The following is an 18951-nucleotide window of genomic DNA, read 5'->3' as shown; positions in this document are numbered from 1 at the left end:
GATTCAGTGAAAGACCGAACCATAGCCAGCAGATATACTCTGGCACAGCACAATGAGTGATGTCCATTCCAACTGGTTTGTGCCCATCATGACTATGCTGAATATCATCACAGAATTAAAACATATCTCCCATGAGATGTGTTAAAATGTATAGAAAATTTTTTTTGGTACAATTTAATAAGCCTTAGGAAGGGCGAGGCTTGAGTGATTTCTACAGGAATTAAATAAAATAGAACTCAGGTGAATGAAAACTGGAAAACTACATCATAAATAACAGCACTAACATCACTCGACAACTTTTCTTCACAAAATTCTTCACAATCTAAATTCTTACAATTCAGGCTGAAAAGTTTGAAGTGAAAGGTTCATTTTTATGAAGAGGAAAGTTAAAAATGTTTTTTCCTAGGGTCTTTTTCTTTCCTTCTTCTTTAAGTAGCTAAATGAGACCATTTTTCTTAAAATGTATTCCAGTGTCTTTTTACAATGCCTGAGGGGGTAATTTCAGCTAAAAAGTCATCCTCATTCTCTTTCCCAATAACTCACCACATCATCAACCTAAAATGAAATGGCTCCAAAAAATCACTTTATATTTATTCTAAATTAAAACAAAGTACTAAAATTGTTGGCCCAGTCCTTAACAGTGCTTCCCTGATAGCTCAGCTGGCAAAGAATCCACCTGCAATGTGGGAGACCTCAGTTCAATTCCTGGGTTGGCAAGATCCCCTGGAGAAGGGATAGCTACCCACTCCAGTATTCTGACTGAAGAACTGCATGGACTAAATAGTCCATGAGGTCGCAAAGGATCGGACATGACTGAACAACTTTCACAGTCCTTAAGAAACACAGATAATTAAGAGACCATGCTTTAACACAGTGCTGAATCTGTAGAATTTCACCTTTAATGTTTCAAACAACCCTTAAAAAGCAGTGACTAAATACAGGAACTGTTCCTGGTGCACTTTTTTTCTTTTGTTAAGTTTATAATTTTCAAAACTATCTTTCAACATATTTTGATGTATTTTCTCTTCTCCCATTTTTTTTCAGATTCTGTCCAATACATGCCATCACTGTCTATGCCATATGCCTCCTCTATTACAATCCATTTCTGATTTGACCTAACTGATGGTAATACTCCCTCATCTCAGCATCAAATACCATGCACACGCTCACCATGCAGTGCTTAATTACTTCAAGAATTTCTAAATATAAGATAACAGTGTAATTCTACTTTTCCCTATTTTAGGTTCATTTAGGGAGTACACTGCTTTTTGTCAAATGAGTTTTTATAAATTAACCCAGAGACTTGAAAATTGAAAATTTTGTCAAACTTTAACTTGCTCTAAACAGTGTCAGCTATTTTGATTTAGTCTCTCAACAGACAAAAGTTGATTGAATCTATTGGTTGTTTTACTGCTTAGATTCAAAAATGCCACGGTTAAAAGGCTAACTGCTAACTACTGATGGGTAGAAAATTCAGACTCACTTAAGGGGATTTATTTCCAATCTATAGGGAAGAACTTCAAAAAAAATCAGACTATGGGTTGACAATAAACCGTAGTTCTAGTACCATCATAGCTGCACTCCTACTCATCTGTGCTTGGATTTCAGAGTTGAAAGATCTACATCTGATCTCTACCACTTACTGGCTGCATAAATTACTAGCTGTGTAAGTTAATTAACCTTTCTAAACCTTCAGATTTTCTCACCTGTAAATTAGGATACTATCTACCTCACAAAAATATAAGGTTCACATGAGATCATCTATGCAAAAGTATAATAGTTTCACATTAGTTAATAATTAAAGTAATTAGAGTGTTACTAATAAGCCACAAATAAATGTGCTGAGATAGCTATCATAGGAGAAAACTCACATATTTGTTACAGATGGATAGAGCAATGATCTAATACAATCAGGTCTTTCTTTTATTTCCTCCTTTTGATTTTAAACTCACGGATACCAAGTTTTCCATTCCTTTTAAGCTTTCCAAATTTATATGAAGTGCTTGTATTAAATATACTAGAACTTTCTATAAGCTTCTATAAAATGTTGATATGCATTTTCTATGACTGATGAAGTGAGGAAGGGTACAAAAGATTATACGTAAGAACAACACAAATAAAGGTTTTTCATAATATCCAAGAGAAAACTAATACAATAATTTTGAGGTGATTATTTGTTGGTTTTGCCTATAGGTGTCTATTTCTTCCTTCGGGAGGGGAAAAAAACAACCTAGCCATACCTGGAATGAACTCTTCACCTCTACTATTAGCCTAGATGCTTACAGGAAAATGGACTCCACTGCACACTGATAAGGCCACACCAAACAATACATTCTACTAGCCTGAACATAATTTCTTCAGGTCTGAGCAAATGATCCAGTGCTGGTTAATGCAGATAATTAAATCTCAATTCTGGGACTTTTGTTCAACTTAAGAAGATACTGAACTTTGTCTTCCACCTACTTAAGTATCAAAATAATGTGAGCATAAGAACGTCGCGGTCTACCTAAGAACACAAAGAGTTTGAAAATAAGGCCATCTGAGAGGAGGCAAATAGATGTATCTAAGGAAAGTGACAAGGTTTGAGATCTGAATCAACCCACTCACCAGGGCCATGCATTCGATTTTTTCACTTAGGTCAGTTGGAGTGGTTGTTCTATCACTTGAATCTGAAACAATACTAACTCATATCGATACCATCTATGAGATGATGGATAATCCTGACTTTTCCCAAAATGTAGTTCATGTGCATGGATGAAAATTCAAAATAAAGTACAGATAGCAATGGGCTTCCCTAGTAGCTCAGCTGGTAAAGAATCCACCTGCGATGCAGGAGATGCTGGTTCGATTCCTGCGTTGGCAAGATCTGCTGGAGAAGGGATAGGTTAACCCACTCCAGTATTCTTGGGCTTCCCTGATGGCTCAGCTGGTAAAGATTTTGCCTGCAATGCGGGAGACCTGGGTTGGGAAGATCCCCTGGAGAAGGGACAGGCTACCCACTCCAGTATTCTTGGGCTTCCCTGATGGCTCAGCAGGTAAAGATTTGCCTGCAATGCGGGAGACCTGGGTTTGACCCCTGAGTTGGGAAGATCCCCTGGAGAAGGGAAAGTCTATCCACTCCAGTACTCTGGCCTGGTGAATTCTGTGGATTGTATAGTCCATGGGGTCACAAAGAGTCAGACTCGACTGAGCAACTTTCAATTTCACTTTCAAAGATAGCAATGGAATTCTTTTAATGTGTACAAAAAATACATGAATTCAACAAATAATCCAGTCATTTCATGGATACCACTAGAATGAAACTAACTTTTCGCAAAATGTGTTAACTAACAGTAGATAATAAAAAATTAACTAAATGATATTATTTGTGATAGATAATAAGAATCACGAAGGTGTAATTGAATGATGTGGTAAATTATGAACTGTCCAGAAGTTGGGAGCAAACAGTCTACACTCACTCAGCCTTATGCACACGATGCCTCCATTACTTCTAATTGTAAGTCCTGACAAAGTCAATATTAAATTAAAAAGTGGGTATCTGGTGAATAGGATTCGATGGTCTACAGGCAGAGAAAGGGGTGGCCAAGAGAGGAGGAAGAGAATGGGAAGGGCTGAGATATGAAAACACATAGTGTCATGTTATTTCTGTATCTAAGTCAGAGTCCTCATTGTGTGACGAAGTCTCTATCCTATTGTAACTGGTCATATGACTCCTGGAAGGAGCTCTGAAATATGAAAAAAGTGAAAAGAACACTTTTGCTACACTGTTCCTGAGCTGCTACAACAGAAGAGAAGAGGGTACATAGAAATCAGTCCTGCCTGTATGTGATTTGGTGCCTAGAGATTTGGAGACTTATTTCGGCGCACAGCTTGGTTTCCAAACATTGGCTGAGCCTCCAGTGGAAAGGTCAACTCTTTAATCTCATGCTCTGCCCTCAGGGAATATTTAATAAGCATTGTTGAACAACTTACTTTTTCAGATGTGAACATGTCACCTTTAGCACTAGGCAGACAGGCCTGGATGCTGGAGGCCAGTTTTACTACAAATGAATTTGTCACAACATTCTACACAACTCCTGTGTGTATCAGGAGTTGACTCAAAATTTCAGCCTTCAAAAATTAATTTGCTTTTTAGTTTAAAAGTCAGAGAATGGCAGGAGAACTCATCTGTTTATTCTATATATTTGAAGTCAGAAATGGAAGCAAGTTTTATTTTACATGGTGTTAGATGTTTCAAGAAAAGTCAACTTGTGCAATTTCAGCTTCAGTATTAACTAAGCCAGTGGTTCTCAATCCAGGCTGTGTAAAACAATTTATTACTCAAGTTTTTTTGAAAGCTGGACCCAAGGTTCTATCACATATATCTTACCTGACTCTGAAACACTTGTTCAGGAATAAGGAAAAGGAATCTCTGCTTTTACCTTAGCAAGGGCAATTCCATATTGGAAGCCCCAGTTCCACTGTGAGAAAAACCCGTGATGTAGGACTGAATATGCCATAATGTGATTAAATACTTAAAGAACAATCTCTTGAGAAATTCCAGGAACCGCAGGATGCTTCAATTCCACAGCTACAGATAACCTGTTCTCCTTACACAATCACACAATGCTGCTAATCAGACAACCGCACCACCAGTTTTGAGGTGATTATTGGAGCAGACTGTGCTGCCTCACACAGAACCCCCACCAGAACCTCTGAAACTGTTCCTTTGCAAATTCTTCTTCCTGTCTGGCAACTTGAAGATGGTTTGGGGGACGCTAGTCCACCATCCACCCAGCATCTTCCTGAATAACACATTTTTTCCCCCCCACCAACCCTTTCTCTTGAATATCAACTTTTGAGCAATGAGCAGCCAAACCTGAGTTCAGTTCTGGCTTCAGTGGGTCACAAATCAAGTATATCAGAGTCTCGGGTCGGGGGATATAGATCACAATATACTTTGTCATTGTATTTCAAGTGTGTTGTGTAAACATATTAACTTTTACAACTATAGCCAATATAAAAGTAACAGTTTTTGTTCCTAGCTTTTCCATTCTTCCCTGGTGGCTCAGCTGGTTAAGAATCTGCCTGCACTGTGGGAGACCTGGGTTTGATCCCTGGGATGGGGAGATCCCCTAGAGACAGGAACGGCTACCCACTCCAGCATTCTGGCTTAGAGAATTCTATGGACGGTATAGGCCATGGGGTCACAATGAGCCAGACGTGACTGAGCGATTTCACTTTCACTTTCCATTCTTAACTTGCTTTTGGTAGTATGTTAAAGCTCCTTAAAAAGAAATGAATGTAATCAGGTCTTTTCTTGACATCTGAAATGCTCTGTTCTGTGCTTAGTCGCTCAGTTGTGTCCAACACTATGTGACCCCATGGACTGAAGCCCACCAGGCTCCTCTGTCAATGGGGATTCTCCAGGTAAGAATACAGGAGTGGGTAGCCTATCCTTCTTCAAGGGATCCTCCTGACTCAGGAATTGAACTGTGGTCTCCTGCCTTGTGGGTGGATTCTTTAGCAGCTGAGCCACCAGGGAAGCCCTCTGAAATGCCCTATTCTTACTCACATATTTTTACCCAAATCTAGCCAATACTGACTGATAGGTATTCACCTCTCTGCTCTCTAAGTAGTTCCTGGACACTAGAGGATTAAAGATGGCCACAAATTTTTAACACTCCTCCTATCATAGTGGGATCTATTCCCCTCACACCCACCCCTTGAATCTGGGCTTGGCTCTAACTGTTTTGATCAATGAACTGTGGTAGAAGTGATGCTGCGTCAGACCTACTGTTTAACAGCCCCAAGCTACCATTTAAGAAATCTGATGACCATCCTGCTAGGGAGACCACAGGGAGAAGTCCTGAGATTACATAGAAAGGGAGAGAGTTCTGGCTATCACCAGCCTTCGTGCCATTCCTATTAAGATGCCCAACATACAGTGAGGCCATCTTGAACCTTCCAGCTCAAACCAACTTCCAGCTGAGTGACCCCAGTTAATACCCTATGAAGCCTGGCTAAGCCTTGTCTGAATTGCTGACCCACAACGCTGCAATATCTAGGCATACCTCAGAGATATTGCAGGTTTGGTTCCAGATCGTTGCAATAAAGTGAATATCACAATAAAGCAAGTCACACAAAATTTTTATTTTCTCAGTGCATATAAAAGCTGTGTTGGGAGTTCCCTGGTTGCCTAGTGTTTAGGATTCCAGGCTTTCACTTCTGTTGCCCAGGTTTAACCCTGATCAGGGAACTGAGATCCTGAAAGCCATGCAATGTGGCCAAAAAAAAGTTGTTTATACTACACTGTAGTATATTAAATATGTAACAGCATTATATCTGTAAAAAACATACACGATTTAAAAATTTGTTGTTCAGTTGGTCAGTCATGTCTGACTCTCTGTGATCCCATGGACTACGGCCAGGCTTCGCTGTCCTTCACCATTTAAAAATACTTTCTTGCTAAAAAGTGATAACCATCATCTGCTGCTGCTGCTGCTAAGTTGCTTCAGTCATGTTCGACTCTGTGCGACCCAACAGACAGCAGCCCACCAGGCTCCCCCATCCCTGGGATTCTCCAGGCAAGAACACTGGAGTGGGTTGCCATTTCCTTCTCTAATAACCATCATCTGAGCCTTCAGCAAGTCATAGTAGGAACATTAAAGATCACTGATCATAGATCACCATAACAAATATAATAATAATGAAAAAATTTGAATTATTGCTATTGTGAGAATAACCAAAGTGTGATACAGAATCATGAAGTGAATAAATATTTCTGGAAAAATGCCACCAACAGTCTTGCCTGACACAGGATTGTCATAAACCTTCAATTTGTAAATATCACAATATCTGCAAAGCACAACAAAGCAAAGTGCAACAAAAGGAGGTATGCCTGATAATAAAGTGGTTGTTGTTTTAAGCCACTGAACTTTGGGGTAATTTGTTATGTAGCAAAAGCCACTCAAAGTGTGGTCCCACTGACCAGTAGTCACCTAGGAGCTTAACAGAAATGCAGATTTTTGAGCTCCACCCCAGACCTTCCAGATTAGGATCTGTACTTTAATCCCTAGGTTATCTATATACACATTTAATCCTGAGAGGTTCTGGTATAGCCTACCTTTGGCTCCCAAAGACACTCTAGTCAAGCTGCATACTGGGGGTCCAGTTCCCAAATCAAGTGATTGGAATGAGCATTCTGGATTTGTATCAACTTCCACACATGCTCTGTGCAAGGCACTGGCTCACAGAAAGTTAGGCTGAAAACACCAGTGGCTTTTCTTTTTTGTCTATTTGATTATAGTCTTTTGTACTCTTAGTTCCTGAGAGCTATCCCTAAAGCTCTTAAAAGGCACATCAAGTCTGAAACCACTCTGAAACTCCCAAAGAGCCTTTCATAGAACTGAGATTTTAAAACTCTTAAATGAATAGATGGAGCAATTAGGTAAAAAGAAAATGAAAGGAAACCTGCACCATCCTCCAAAAAATGGGAGAGAAGGATCTTATATTTCCCTTTTAATAAATTAGATTAAAAGGAAAAAAATATAGCATATGTTTTATAAAGTTTATTTTTCTTACTTCTTTCTGTTTAAGTTTTATTTGGTATCAGTAAAGGCTATTATTAAAACACATGCTAGTAGCTCACATAAGGCACTTTGCTAATGTAGCACCAACTACATGAGTTATGAGTCCCAAGTACATTCCAAGAGTCATTCATACAAGGATAAAGACCCAGCCCTGCCCTCAAGGTGCAAACTTCAATGAAGGAGACAGATTTATAAATACATGATTTCAAGAAAATGCAAGAAGGCACATATAATTTCACGACTGGTAGGGATCATAAAAACTTCCATATAATCAATCCTTTAGTTTAATACTTGAATCTACAACAAAATACCGAATTTAAGAATCTTTGATGACGGGCAGCCCACTGCATTTCTGAGCATCTCAAATTTTACTGTTTTCTTATATCGAACTAAAAATCTAAGTTCCTTCTACTTATTGGTTGTAGGTCTATCATCACAAAGGTAACACAAGCAATGCATGTTTGATGGCCTCTCTCTTCTCAGTGATACAGAAGCCTATCAGTGAAGGAGAGTGGAATTGTGAAGAGAGGGATTTGAAGTAGCCAACATGGGAATTATGCTAAGTCAATTATAAAACAGGCTGAAGAGAAAAGAAAAGCAAATCCCACCCCCCCCCAAAAAAAACCCAATAAAATAACTCAGCATTGTTGTATATTTTCAACGACGTCATGCTGACTCAGAACCAATACACAGAGAAAAGTTTAGAAACCTAGACCTTGAGCCAGGTACAAGACACCCAGCAGAAAGGCATGAGAGCATCTTAATTTTAATTCCAGAGTCTTTGGAAATAACTTCCCTATAAGAAGCTCTATTTCCTGTCAGTTGAAATAGCCTCCTAGAATGACTCATGCACGTAAATCTTACTTTCCAAAAAATCTTACCTTTACAGACTTTGCAACAGCTATGAGACAAGGTAATCTGATGCGACTCTGGACAGTCCAGAGCGGGACAGCCTGAACTCTCAACCAGCTTCATGCTCTGGTCCTGTTAGACAACAGAAAATAAACGCTTCAAACTTCTCAATTAGGACTAACTTCTAATTCTGGAAACTCCTAAGTTTCCAGATCCAGCGTTAAAGACATCTCTTCAAACATAAGAATAAAATTTTCATCCTGAGGACCTCTGCATAGGTCACAGACTCACTTGCAAAATGATATCAAATGACAACTAGAAAGACTTTCAAAGGGACAAGCAGCTTTGGGAATGGAAGCATGCCTTCAATTTCCAAACATTAGAGTTATCCTGAGAGATTCTGTTAGTTTAAAACATATCTGCACATCCAGATGACAATTGTGGCAAAAAGATAGCTTGAATCTGATTAACAGCTCACTTTGAAAAAACAATAAATAAAAACTGGACTTTTTAAACATTCTTATTTCAAAGTTTCCGAACTGTTAAAGAGATTATACCAAGTGAGTATGATAAGGAATGTTGTGGATCTCTCATAAAACATTTCCAAAAAGGGAAATGTGGGCAGGATTTATGTCTCTCGCACATGAATGTCTCGTGTATTTTCTGGCACATAATTGGTACTCAAAAAATTTTCCTGAGTGAATGAATAAATTAATACAAAATGACTATAGTCCTAGCCACTAAAATAGATAAAACTTTAAGAGAAAATAAAAATACAGAACACTTTTTTGATAAATGGAGTAGCACCGTCCTTGAAGCAAACATCTTGCTCCTAAACTGTCAACCTCTCTTAAGAACAAGTCATTAACTGTTGTATTATGCTTACCAATGCATAAGAAATAAAATAATCATTGCAAATGGAAGTCTTCCATCTTAATACTGCTCAGTAGCTTAGGTTTTTAGATGTTATTTCTATAAGCACTGCTTCTATTGAAGAAATAGTTTTCATAACTTCAATATCCCCCTCTTCCTGGTTTATTGATGGAAAGGATCTTCTCCATGCCACGATGATCTCTTATCAAGAAAGTGGCAGGAGACACATATACAGTGGGAGTCAAACCCTATCCTTCCTTTGGTGTGACAGTAATACCCATTCTGATCATCTTATTTTCAGGACCAGAGTGTGTTTCTGTGTTACTATTAAGCTCACAAACTGCCCAGGACACATTTTCAAGGTCACAAAACGGACAATAAAAGAACAAAGAAGGACTAGAATTGACGACCAAGAAAATGGAAGCCCGAGAGAGCTGTCAATTATGTAAAATACCAAAGTTTGCAGGGGCCTAAAGGGAGAAGAAACAGTGGAAGCCCTTAATGTCAAGAATTTAGTGAAGAATAACAAAAGTTTATGAAGATCAGGGAGGGTTGTGCTGTAGAATCCACGCCCACTAGCTACATGTTACTCAAACACTGTAAATGTAAATAAAGCACATGCAAGATTTTGATGACTCAGCATTATAAAGGACTATAAAATATTTCATTAAGAATTTTATATTGATTACATTGGAAATGATAATATTTTGGCTATATGGGGTTGTATACAGAAAGTTTAGCCCAATAAAAATCACATGTGTGGCTTGCATCATATTTCTACTGGAAACAACAGCATGAGAGGGTAGTATATTGGTGTCTTTTGTTTGAGCAAATAAAAGGTAACATTTATTCATTCACACAATATTTATTAAGCACCTGGACAGTTGACTATACCAAGAAATTTCACAAACCCAATTGAAAATAAAATCACTTTTTAGGTATTTTAAAATCAAATAGGAAACCATCTCAGAAAATTTTAAAATCATAATGATCAGTATTGTGGACAACATTTGCCAAATGAAAAGATCACACACAGAAAATGGAGACTCTTCAATTTTTAAATTTAGGGCTGATATTTCAAAGTTAGACTTTACTTAGGAACCAGGTGACAAAATTTCCACCTTCCTTGATGGAACATTTGTCTGATTTCCTTGGTGTTTCTATATCTCACTCCAAGGCTCCCAGTCTTTGTATCGATAGTGGGACCTCAGTTCAGTTCAGTTCAGTCACTCAGTCATGTCCAACAGTTTGCGACCTCATGGACCACAGCACGCCAGGCCTCCCTGTCCATCACCAACACCCAGAGTTTACTCAAACTAATGTACATTGAGTTGCTGATGCCATCCAACCATTTTATCCTCTGTTGTCCCCTTCTTCTCCCGCCTTCAACCCTTCCCAGGATCAGGGTCTTTTCAAATGAGTAAGTTCTTCCCATCAGGTGGCCAAGTGTTGGAGTTTCAGCTTCAAAATCAGTCCTTTCAATGAATATTCATTGGAATATTCAGGACTGATTTCCTTTAGGATGGACTGGTTGGATCTCCTTGAAGTTCAAGGGACTCTGGAGAGTCTCCTCCAACACCACAGTTCAAAAGCATCAATTCTTCAGCGCTCAGCTTTCTTTATAGTCCAACTCTCACATCCATACATGACCACTGGAAAAACCATAGCCTTGTCTAGACAGACTTTGTTGGCAAAGTAATGTCTCTGTTTTTAAATATGCTGTATAGGTTGGTCATAACTTTTCTTCCAAGGAGTAAGTGTCTTTTAATTTCATGGCTGCAGTCACCATCTGCAGTGATCTTAGGGCCCAAAAAAATAAAGTCTGACACTATTTCCACTACTCCCCCATCTATTTGCCATGAAGTGATGGGACCGGATGCCATGATCTTAGTTTTCTGAATGTTGAGCTTTAAGCCAACATTTTCACTCTCCTCTTTCACATTCTTCAAGAAGCTCTTTAGTTCTTCTCCACTTTCTGCCATAAGGGTGGTGTCATTTGCATATCTGAGGCTATTGATATCTCTCCCGGCAATCTTAATTCCAGCTTGTGCTTCTTCCAGTCCAGCATTTCTCATGATGTACTCTGCATATAAGTTAAATGGGCAGGGTGACAATATAAAGCTTTGACGTACTCCTTTTCCTATTTGGAACCAGTCTGTTAGTCCATGTCCAGTTTTAACTTTTGCTTCCTGACCTGCATACAGGTTTCTCAAGAGGCAGGTCAGGTGGTCTGGTATTCCCATCTCTTTCAGTATTTTCCACAGTTTATTGTGATCCACACAGTCAAAGGTGTTGGCGTAGTCAATAAAGCAGAAATAGATATCTTTCTGGTACTCTCTTGATTTTTCAATGACCAACGTATGTTGGCAATTTGATCTCTGGTTCCTCTGCCTTTTCTAAATCCAGTTTGAATATCTGGAAGTTCATGGTTCACATTCTGTTGAAGCCTGGCTTGGAGAATTTTGAGCATTACTTTACTAGCATGTGAGATAAGTGCAATTGTGCAGTAGTTTGAGCATTCTTGGGCATTACCTTTCTTTGGGATTGGAATGAAAACAGACCTTTTGCAGTCCTGTGGCCACTGCTGAGTTTTCCAAATTTGCTGGCATATTGAGTGCAGCACTTTCACAGCATCACCTTTTAGGATTTGCAATAGCTCAACTGGAATTCCATTACCTCCACTAGCTTTGTTCATAGTGATGCTTCCTAAGGCCCACTTGACTTCACATTCCAGCATGTCTGGCTCTAGCTGAGTGATCACACCATCATGATTATCTGGGTCATGAAGATCTTTTTTGTACAGTTCTCCTTTGTATTCTTGCCACCTCTTCATAATATCTTCTGCTTCTGTTAGGTCCATTCCATTTCTGGGCTTTACTGAGCCCTTCTTTGCCTGCAATGTTCATTGATATCTCTAAAATTCTTGAAGACATCTCTAGTCTTTCCCATTCTGTTGTTTTCCTCTATTTCTTTGCACTGATCACTGAGGAAGGCTTTCTTATCTCTCCTTGCTATTCTTTGGAACTCTGCATTCAAATGAGTATATCTTTCCTTTTCTCCTTTTCTTTTCACTTCCCTTTTTGTTCACAGTTATTTGTAAGGCCTCCTCAGGCAGCCATTTTTCTTTTTGCATTTCTTTTTCTTAAAGATGATCTTTATCCCTGTCTCCTGTACAAGTCATGAACCTCCGTCCATAGTTCATCAGGAACTCTGTCTGTCAGATCTAGTCCCTTAAATCTATTCTCAAAACAGCATTGGTGAAGAGATGCTCATGAGAAAACCCAAACTTGAAATTTAGCTTCAGCAGTTGTGTTTCTGTTCCCATGCCCCAGTTCCCTTATCTGTAAGATGGTAACTAATCTACAACAGGAGAGAGCTGGTTTAGAGCCAAACGGAGCAGCCAGAATACCTTATAATGAACAAGAACCAATCAGAGCTTTCACATTCTGGATATCAGATCTGTCACAGTTTTGCTATTTTATGTCTCCTCCATGCTTATCCCCATAGTCTTCCAATTTAAGATGCTTGAGGTATACAGCGGGCTTTTTTCAGATTCAATTTATCTTGGCAAAATTCTGACAATTTTCTTTCACCAACATTTAATCCAATGAATTCTCTCAGTGTATTGCCAGCAGAGTAAATCACTTAATTTTCTACATAATCTAAACATACTAAATCATCCCCCAAAACCAAGTACAGGAGGCATTTAAGAAGAAAATTAGTGATCAAATATAAATGAACCCTAAAGCAGAAACTTTATATGTAGACAGTTTCCTTTATATATAATATGGCTTGAAATACAACATTATGGTAAAGGAATACAAAATGATAGTTTATAAAAGTTATATGTGAACAGTGTTATGAAACATATTTACTCTTTCAATTAGGTCAAGAAGCAGAGTTAAAATGAATCACGTTTGCTTCAGAAGCATATTTCAAGAGACCGTGGTAGTACATCTATAAAGCATTTTCCTTCAAATCAATTAAAATATTTCTCCCAAAGAAATTAAGATCAATATTAGTCTCATCTCCATCCAATAGCTAATTTTTATTAGGCAAATTGCCTTTTATTTTTAATTGGACTGAGTGATATTTGTCACATGAGTCAAAACCAAAATGACAACAGGCTGAGTCTACATTTATTTACATTTTCTTCAAAACAGCAAACAAGGAGCTGATTTGTATTTAGAAAACTAAGACAACTTCATAAAACTTTGATTTGACAAAACAGGGCTTTTATTTGTTGGGAAAATGATTTTACAATCACTAATTTATATGATTGCAAAAACAATTAGAATTTTCTGTACAGTTGAGCTACAATTAATACCTTAAATTTTTAAAAATTTTCTCCTTGCCTAAGAAGTCTTAAAAGTATTACAGGAGTGAAATTTTTAAAGAGACATTTACTATGTTCACATAACTGAAAGAATTTTAAAACACACGTGAAGAATTTCCTTACCTTGCACTCATAGAGAACACATACTCCAGAAGAGGAATAGACTGTATTTCTTTCTCCTTCAAAGTACGTCCGTCCTTGAAATTGGCATATGGCTTTGGAATAAAAAATACAAATATATATATATATATATATATATTTTAATGTTTTGTTACAAAAAATAGCTTATAGGTGTTCAGATCATTTGCCTCAATATTTCACGTTCTTACGATTTTTCAAGGTGTTTGAGTAACTATAATTCTAAATTTAATCCAGCATAAGTAACTTGTAGGCCCAAGTTACTTTCATGCTCATTAAGTTCAAAGAGGAAAATAAGGTACAACATGAATGAGAAAGTAATGGCAAGTCAGAATTAAAATCTGGAAAAGGGGTGCTGATAAGTAGACTCTGAGCCAGTTACTTGCCTGCTAGATGATGTTGCACTTAAGGGCACATTAAGCAGGTGCTCAAGGCAGCTACTGATTCAGGGGCAATACAAATATGAGAAAAGTTCGTTTTTTATATACCACAGCAGAATTTTAAATTTTAAGACAGAAAATTAGAAACTATTTTACCTTCAGTACATACATGTATATTTATTTTATGTTTTATGGGTTGGGGTTATTTATAAGTACACATGGATACGGCTCTCTCTTTAAGATGTTGACAGATTTTAATCCGCCACTGTACCCACTGTCACATCCTGCCTTGCATCCACTGCTGTTGTTGCTGCTTAGTCACTAAGTTGTGTGCGACTCTTTTGCGACCCCATGGACTGTAGCCCACCAGGCTCCTCTGTTTATGGGATTTCCCAGGCATGAATACTGGAATGGGTTGCCATTTCCTTCTCTAGGTGGTCTTCCTGACTCAGGGATTGAACCCACATCTCCTGCATTGCAAACAGGTTCTTTACCACTGAGCTACCAGGGAAGCCCTTTATATGCATTACAATTACATAAAATTAAAACAAAACTTCAGACTTGGGGAAGATATTTTTAATTAATAAAATGCATAGAAGGTATGAAATAATTTATTGAAAATTTCAAAATATTTACTATACACAGATGTACTTAATGGAAACTGTTTGCTTGTTTTGAAATGGATATTTTGCACCACCTATGTTGATTCATCACCTAAATAGAAACAGATTTACCCTGAAGCTAATTAAGCTTTACTTTCAGCTTCCTTCTCTGGCTTAGACTCCCTTCTATGACTCTGAACCAACTTTTTACACAAATTTGTACTGTTTTTCTTTCAAAGGGCACTTAATGTTGTATGCTTTGGAACTTCATGACACCTAGATCAACCCAAACTAGTTACTTCAAAAGACCAGAGGAAGTGGTCATCTGATAAAAAGAAAAAGACACAAGCAATTTGTTAACCCTGTTCACTAAATCCAATTTTCAATTACATGCTAAGTCACTTCAGTCATATCCGACTCTGCAACCCCACAGGCTGTAGCCCACCATGCTCATTCATCCACGGGACTTTCCAGGCAAGAATACTGGAGTGGGTAGGCATTCCCTCCTCCAAGGGAACTTTCCGACCCAGGGATTGGACCCATGACTCTTTATGTCTACCTGCACTGGCAGGCAGGTTCTTTATCACGAGTGCTACCTCGGAAGCCTTTATAACTACAAGAATTTTACAAAATGGGTGTAGACGTTTCCTTTTAATTCCATTGTGTGAGTTAGAATAAAGTCTCTCTTCAGAATTTACACATCCCATTATCTTTAAAAGTATCACTTTACTTATAAAATTTATAACAAAGAAATTAGATATACTTCTATTAATAATATTGAATATATTTATATATGGTTGTTCAAATATTCATATTTAACCCAACTTCCATCTTTGCTCAAAAGTTAACTGATTATTTAAAAGATTCACATTTAAATAATGGAGAGTATACACATTTTAAAATGCCATCCTTCACCTGATCTCTTTACTCAGCTTTTATTAACAAATTTCACTACATAATATACATTACTGGCAAATTGGTTTAAAAGTTTTGAAGCTTGCTGAAAGAGAATACACTTACTTGCATAAATTATATTACTTAAAAGCTGGCTGAAGCTTGCTCACTCATGAATATTCAAAATGAAACTACAGATTTATCAGTTGCATACTATCTATCATATTATGAATTAAAATAGCATGTGCATTGACTTAATGAATCTGATTGATTGTAAAACATGCCTCTCCAATGTGTAATTTTTAAGAGTTTTTTTTTTCTTATGAGATTGTATAACCTCAAAATAACAAGATCTGGCATATGGTGTGTTCAATTATATCAATAACTACTACATATTTTTCAATAAGGAGAATAAATAAAATCTTACTTCTTCAGCACCTGCCAATCAAAGGTTCCTAGGCCTATTCTGTCAATATTATACAACTTGATAACTGCAGCCTATTCAAATCCAAAGGTATGTTGAAAAAATAAAACCAAAAACTGATGCTCCAAGTTTTTCTTAGAATAGAAGGAAAAATAAACGCTGTAAAAAATACAAGGGTAGCTACTTCTTACACAAAGTTTTATGATAATTTAATATTCATGCAGAGCAGATGGACCTTCTGTTCTAAACTCTTAATTCAAAAGACTCAAAACAGGCAACTTGTGAGACAATAGGGCACCAAATGGAGCTTGGCTGAGGGAGAAGAACAAAACGAATGAGATCACAATTGCTTCATTCTGTTTCAAGCAATGAGCACAAACAGGATGAGCTTAGCTTAGAGAGAATCCAAAGTGAGTGATTTTTGATCAACTGCTGTGATTCTCCATAATTTTGAGGTTTACTTCAAATATCTAGTAACGTCATCAGGATATGCCTTCCCTACGCTCTTTAGCAGTAAATGTTGAGAAACTCAGAAATATATATATATTCCTAATCATTCCTAAAAGTACTACAAGGAACCCGCGAAATACAATTAGGATAGCTCTGGGCAACAGGAGTAGACTGCAGGAGTAAAAGTCATATTAATTTATTAATACATATAACAAGCATGTACTGATCTCCTATTAACATGCCAGGTAGTCTGTTAGGTACTAGGACTCAAACAGGAAAGAGACACAATTCATGCCCTAATGCTGAGGAGAGAAGACAGATGTGTGCACAAATAACTATAGTGAAAACGAAGCTCAAGTGCTATAATTGAGACATTCATGACTGAGATGTAATACAGGAGATTCACTGATGAAATAGGAGGGGATAACTGGATCCGGACTGAGCAAAAAAATAAGGGCTGTAGAAGTTGCCAAACCCTGGCAACAGAGACAAATCAGCACCATCCCAGGGCTAAGGAACAAGGAGAGGAAATGGTTCTACTGGGACCCAAGGGTGAGCCAGAGTTATGAAGGGAGAGGCAGTCCAGTGGGAGCTGAAATCATCAAAGACACAGGTATCCCCAGAAACCGAGCCTGGTGCAGAGAAGGTGTAGAGAACAAACACAACATACTCTCTCCTCTGGCCTTCCAATTTCCTGCTGGCAAGGAGACCACGGTAATGTGGTCTGCAGAAGTCTAACTTATAGGACTCAGAGCAGAGCAGAGAAGGAGGCAGACGGAACTGACAGCATGGGTTTCCCAGGAAGAAATCACCAGACCCCAGCACTGCTGGCTATCACAGCAATGCAGTTTAGAACATGAAGAGAAACGGTTTGCAAAGATAGGCTGCTTGGATGAGCATGAGAGCGTGGAGCCCAGTGCAAATAAAATTTGAAGAGGGAAAATTGGGACATTAAGAAAAATACAGATCTATTTTAAAGAAAAATCCAGACGTTTATCAAAATGAGATCCATAGGCAAGGAGAAGGCAAAATGAAGAGACTGGGCTGTTCAAGTGCTAAAATAGAGGAAAGAAAGCAGATCAGGTTCATGCTCCAATTTTAACCAACGCCAGTCCCAGCAGGTGACAGGGACAAAACCTCATAAATAAGAATGGTCACTGTGGCTACCACACTGCCTGCAATAGTCTCTAGAATTCCCCAACTGAACTGCACCTCTCTTCTCACCCATTACCAGCAGAGTGCAAAGTAAAAAACCTCCTCAACAAACCAACAAAGGAATAATCATTTTGCTGTATTCGTTTCTTCTTTAATATGATTGCCATCACATGTTCATAGTCAGAGGCTTCATTTCTTTCCTAGTTATGGGATGTGTGTGTGTGTGTCTGTGTGTATGTGTGTGTGTGTATACAAAACATTAAGTTTCTTGTGACATAACTCTGGATTCATATGTCCAAATCATTTACCATTTTACAGCAGAATTGTGCTAATTAGACTGAATTTTCAAAGATCTGAATGCTCTAATGTTTTCCCTACTTCAATTTCAGTTCAGTTCAGTTGCTCAGTTGTGTCCAGCTCTTTGTGAACCCATGGACAGCAGCATGCCAGGCTTCCCTGTCCATCACCAACTCCCAGAGATTGCTCAAACTCATGTCCATTGAGTCTGTGATGCCATCCCACCATCTCATCCTCTGTCGTCCCCTTCTCCTCTTGCCTTCAATATTTCTCAACATCAGGGTCTTTTTAATGAGCCAGTTCTTTGCATCAGTGACCAAGTATTGGAGTTTCGGCTGCAGCATCAGTCCTTCCAATGAATATTCAGGACTGATTTCTTTTTGATTGACTAGTTTGACTTCCTTGCTGTCCAAGGGACTCTCAAGAGTCTTCTCCAACACCACACTTCAAAAGCATAAATTCTTCACTGCTCAGCTTTATTTATGGTCTAACTCTCACATCCATACATGACTACTGGAATAACCATAGCTTTGACTAGATGGACCTTTGTCAGCAAAGTTATGTCTCTGCTTTTTAATATGCTGTCTACGAAGCTTTTCTTCCAAGGAGCAAGTGTCTTTAAATTCCATGGCTGCAGTCATCATCTGCAATGAATTTGGAGCCCAAGAAAATAAAGTGTGTCACAGTTTAAATTGTTTCCCCATCAATTTACCATGAAGTAATGGGACTGCATGCCATGATTTTGAGTTATTGAATGCTGAGTGTTAAGCCAGCTTTTTCACTCTCCTCTTTCACTTTCATCAAGGGGCTCTTCAGTTCTTGGCTTTCTGCTATAAGGGTGGTGTCATCTGCATATCTGAGGTCATTGACATATCTCCCAGCAATCTTGATTCCAGCTTGTGCTACATCCAGCCTAGCATTTTGCAGGATGTACTCTGCATATAAGTTAAATAAGCAGGGTGACAATACACATCCTTGA

General features: G+C 38.2%; 1 protein-coding gene across 2 annotated transcripts in view; it reads right to left on the bottom strand.

Annotated features, from left to right (window-relative positions):
* Nucleotides 1-18951, bottom strand: part of NELL2 (neural EGFL like 2) — a 361767-nt gene that overhangs the window by 206479 nt on the left and 136337 nt on the right. For both annotated transcript variants that reach the window (XM_061129495.1, XM_061129499.1), the window contains exons 11-12: nucleotides 13756-13847; nucleotides 8453-8555 (exon numbers count right to left, since the gene is read on the bottom strand). In XM_061129495.1, the coding sequence (XP_060985478.1) occupies nucleotides 8453-8555; nucleotides 13756-13847 (195 nt within the window). The remainder of the gene's footprint in view (nucleotides 1-8452; nucleotides 8556-13755; nucleotides 13848-18951) is intronic.

Source organism: Dama dama, chromosome 3 (genome assembly GCF_033118175.1).
Source record: "Dama dama isolate Ldn47 chromosome 3, ASM3311817v1, whole genome shotgun sequence".
In the NCBI taxonomy this organism is placed as follows: domain Eukaryota; kingdom Metazoa; phylum Chordata; class Mammalia; order Artiodactyla; family Cervidae; genus Dama; species Dama dama.
The sequence above is the reverse complement of the archived record's forward strand: the minus strand, read 5'-3'. Positions and strand labels throughout refer to the sequence as shown.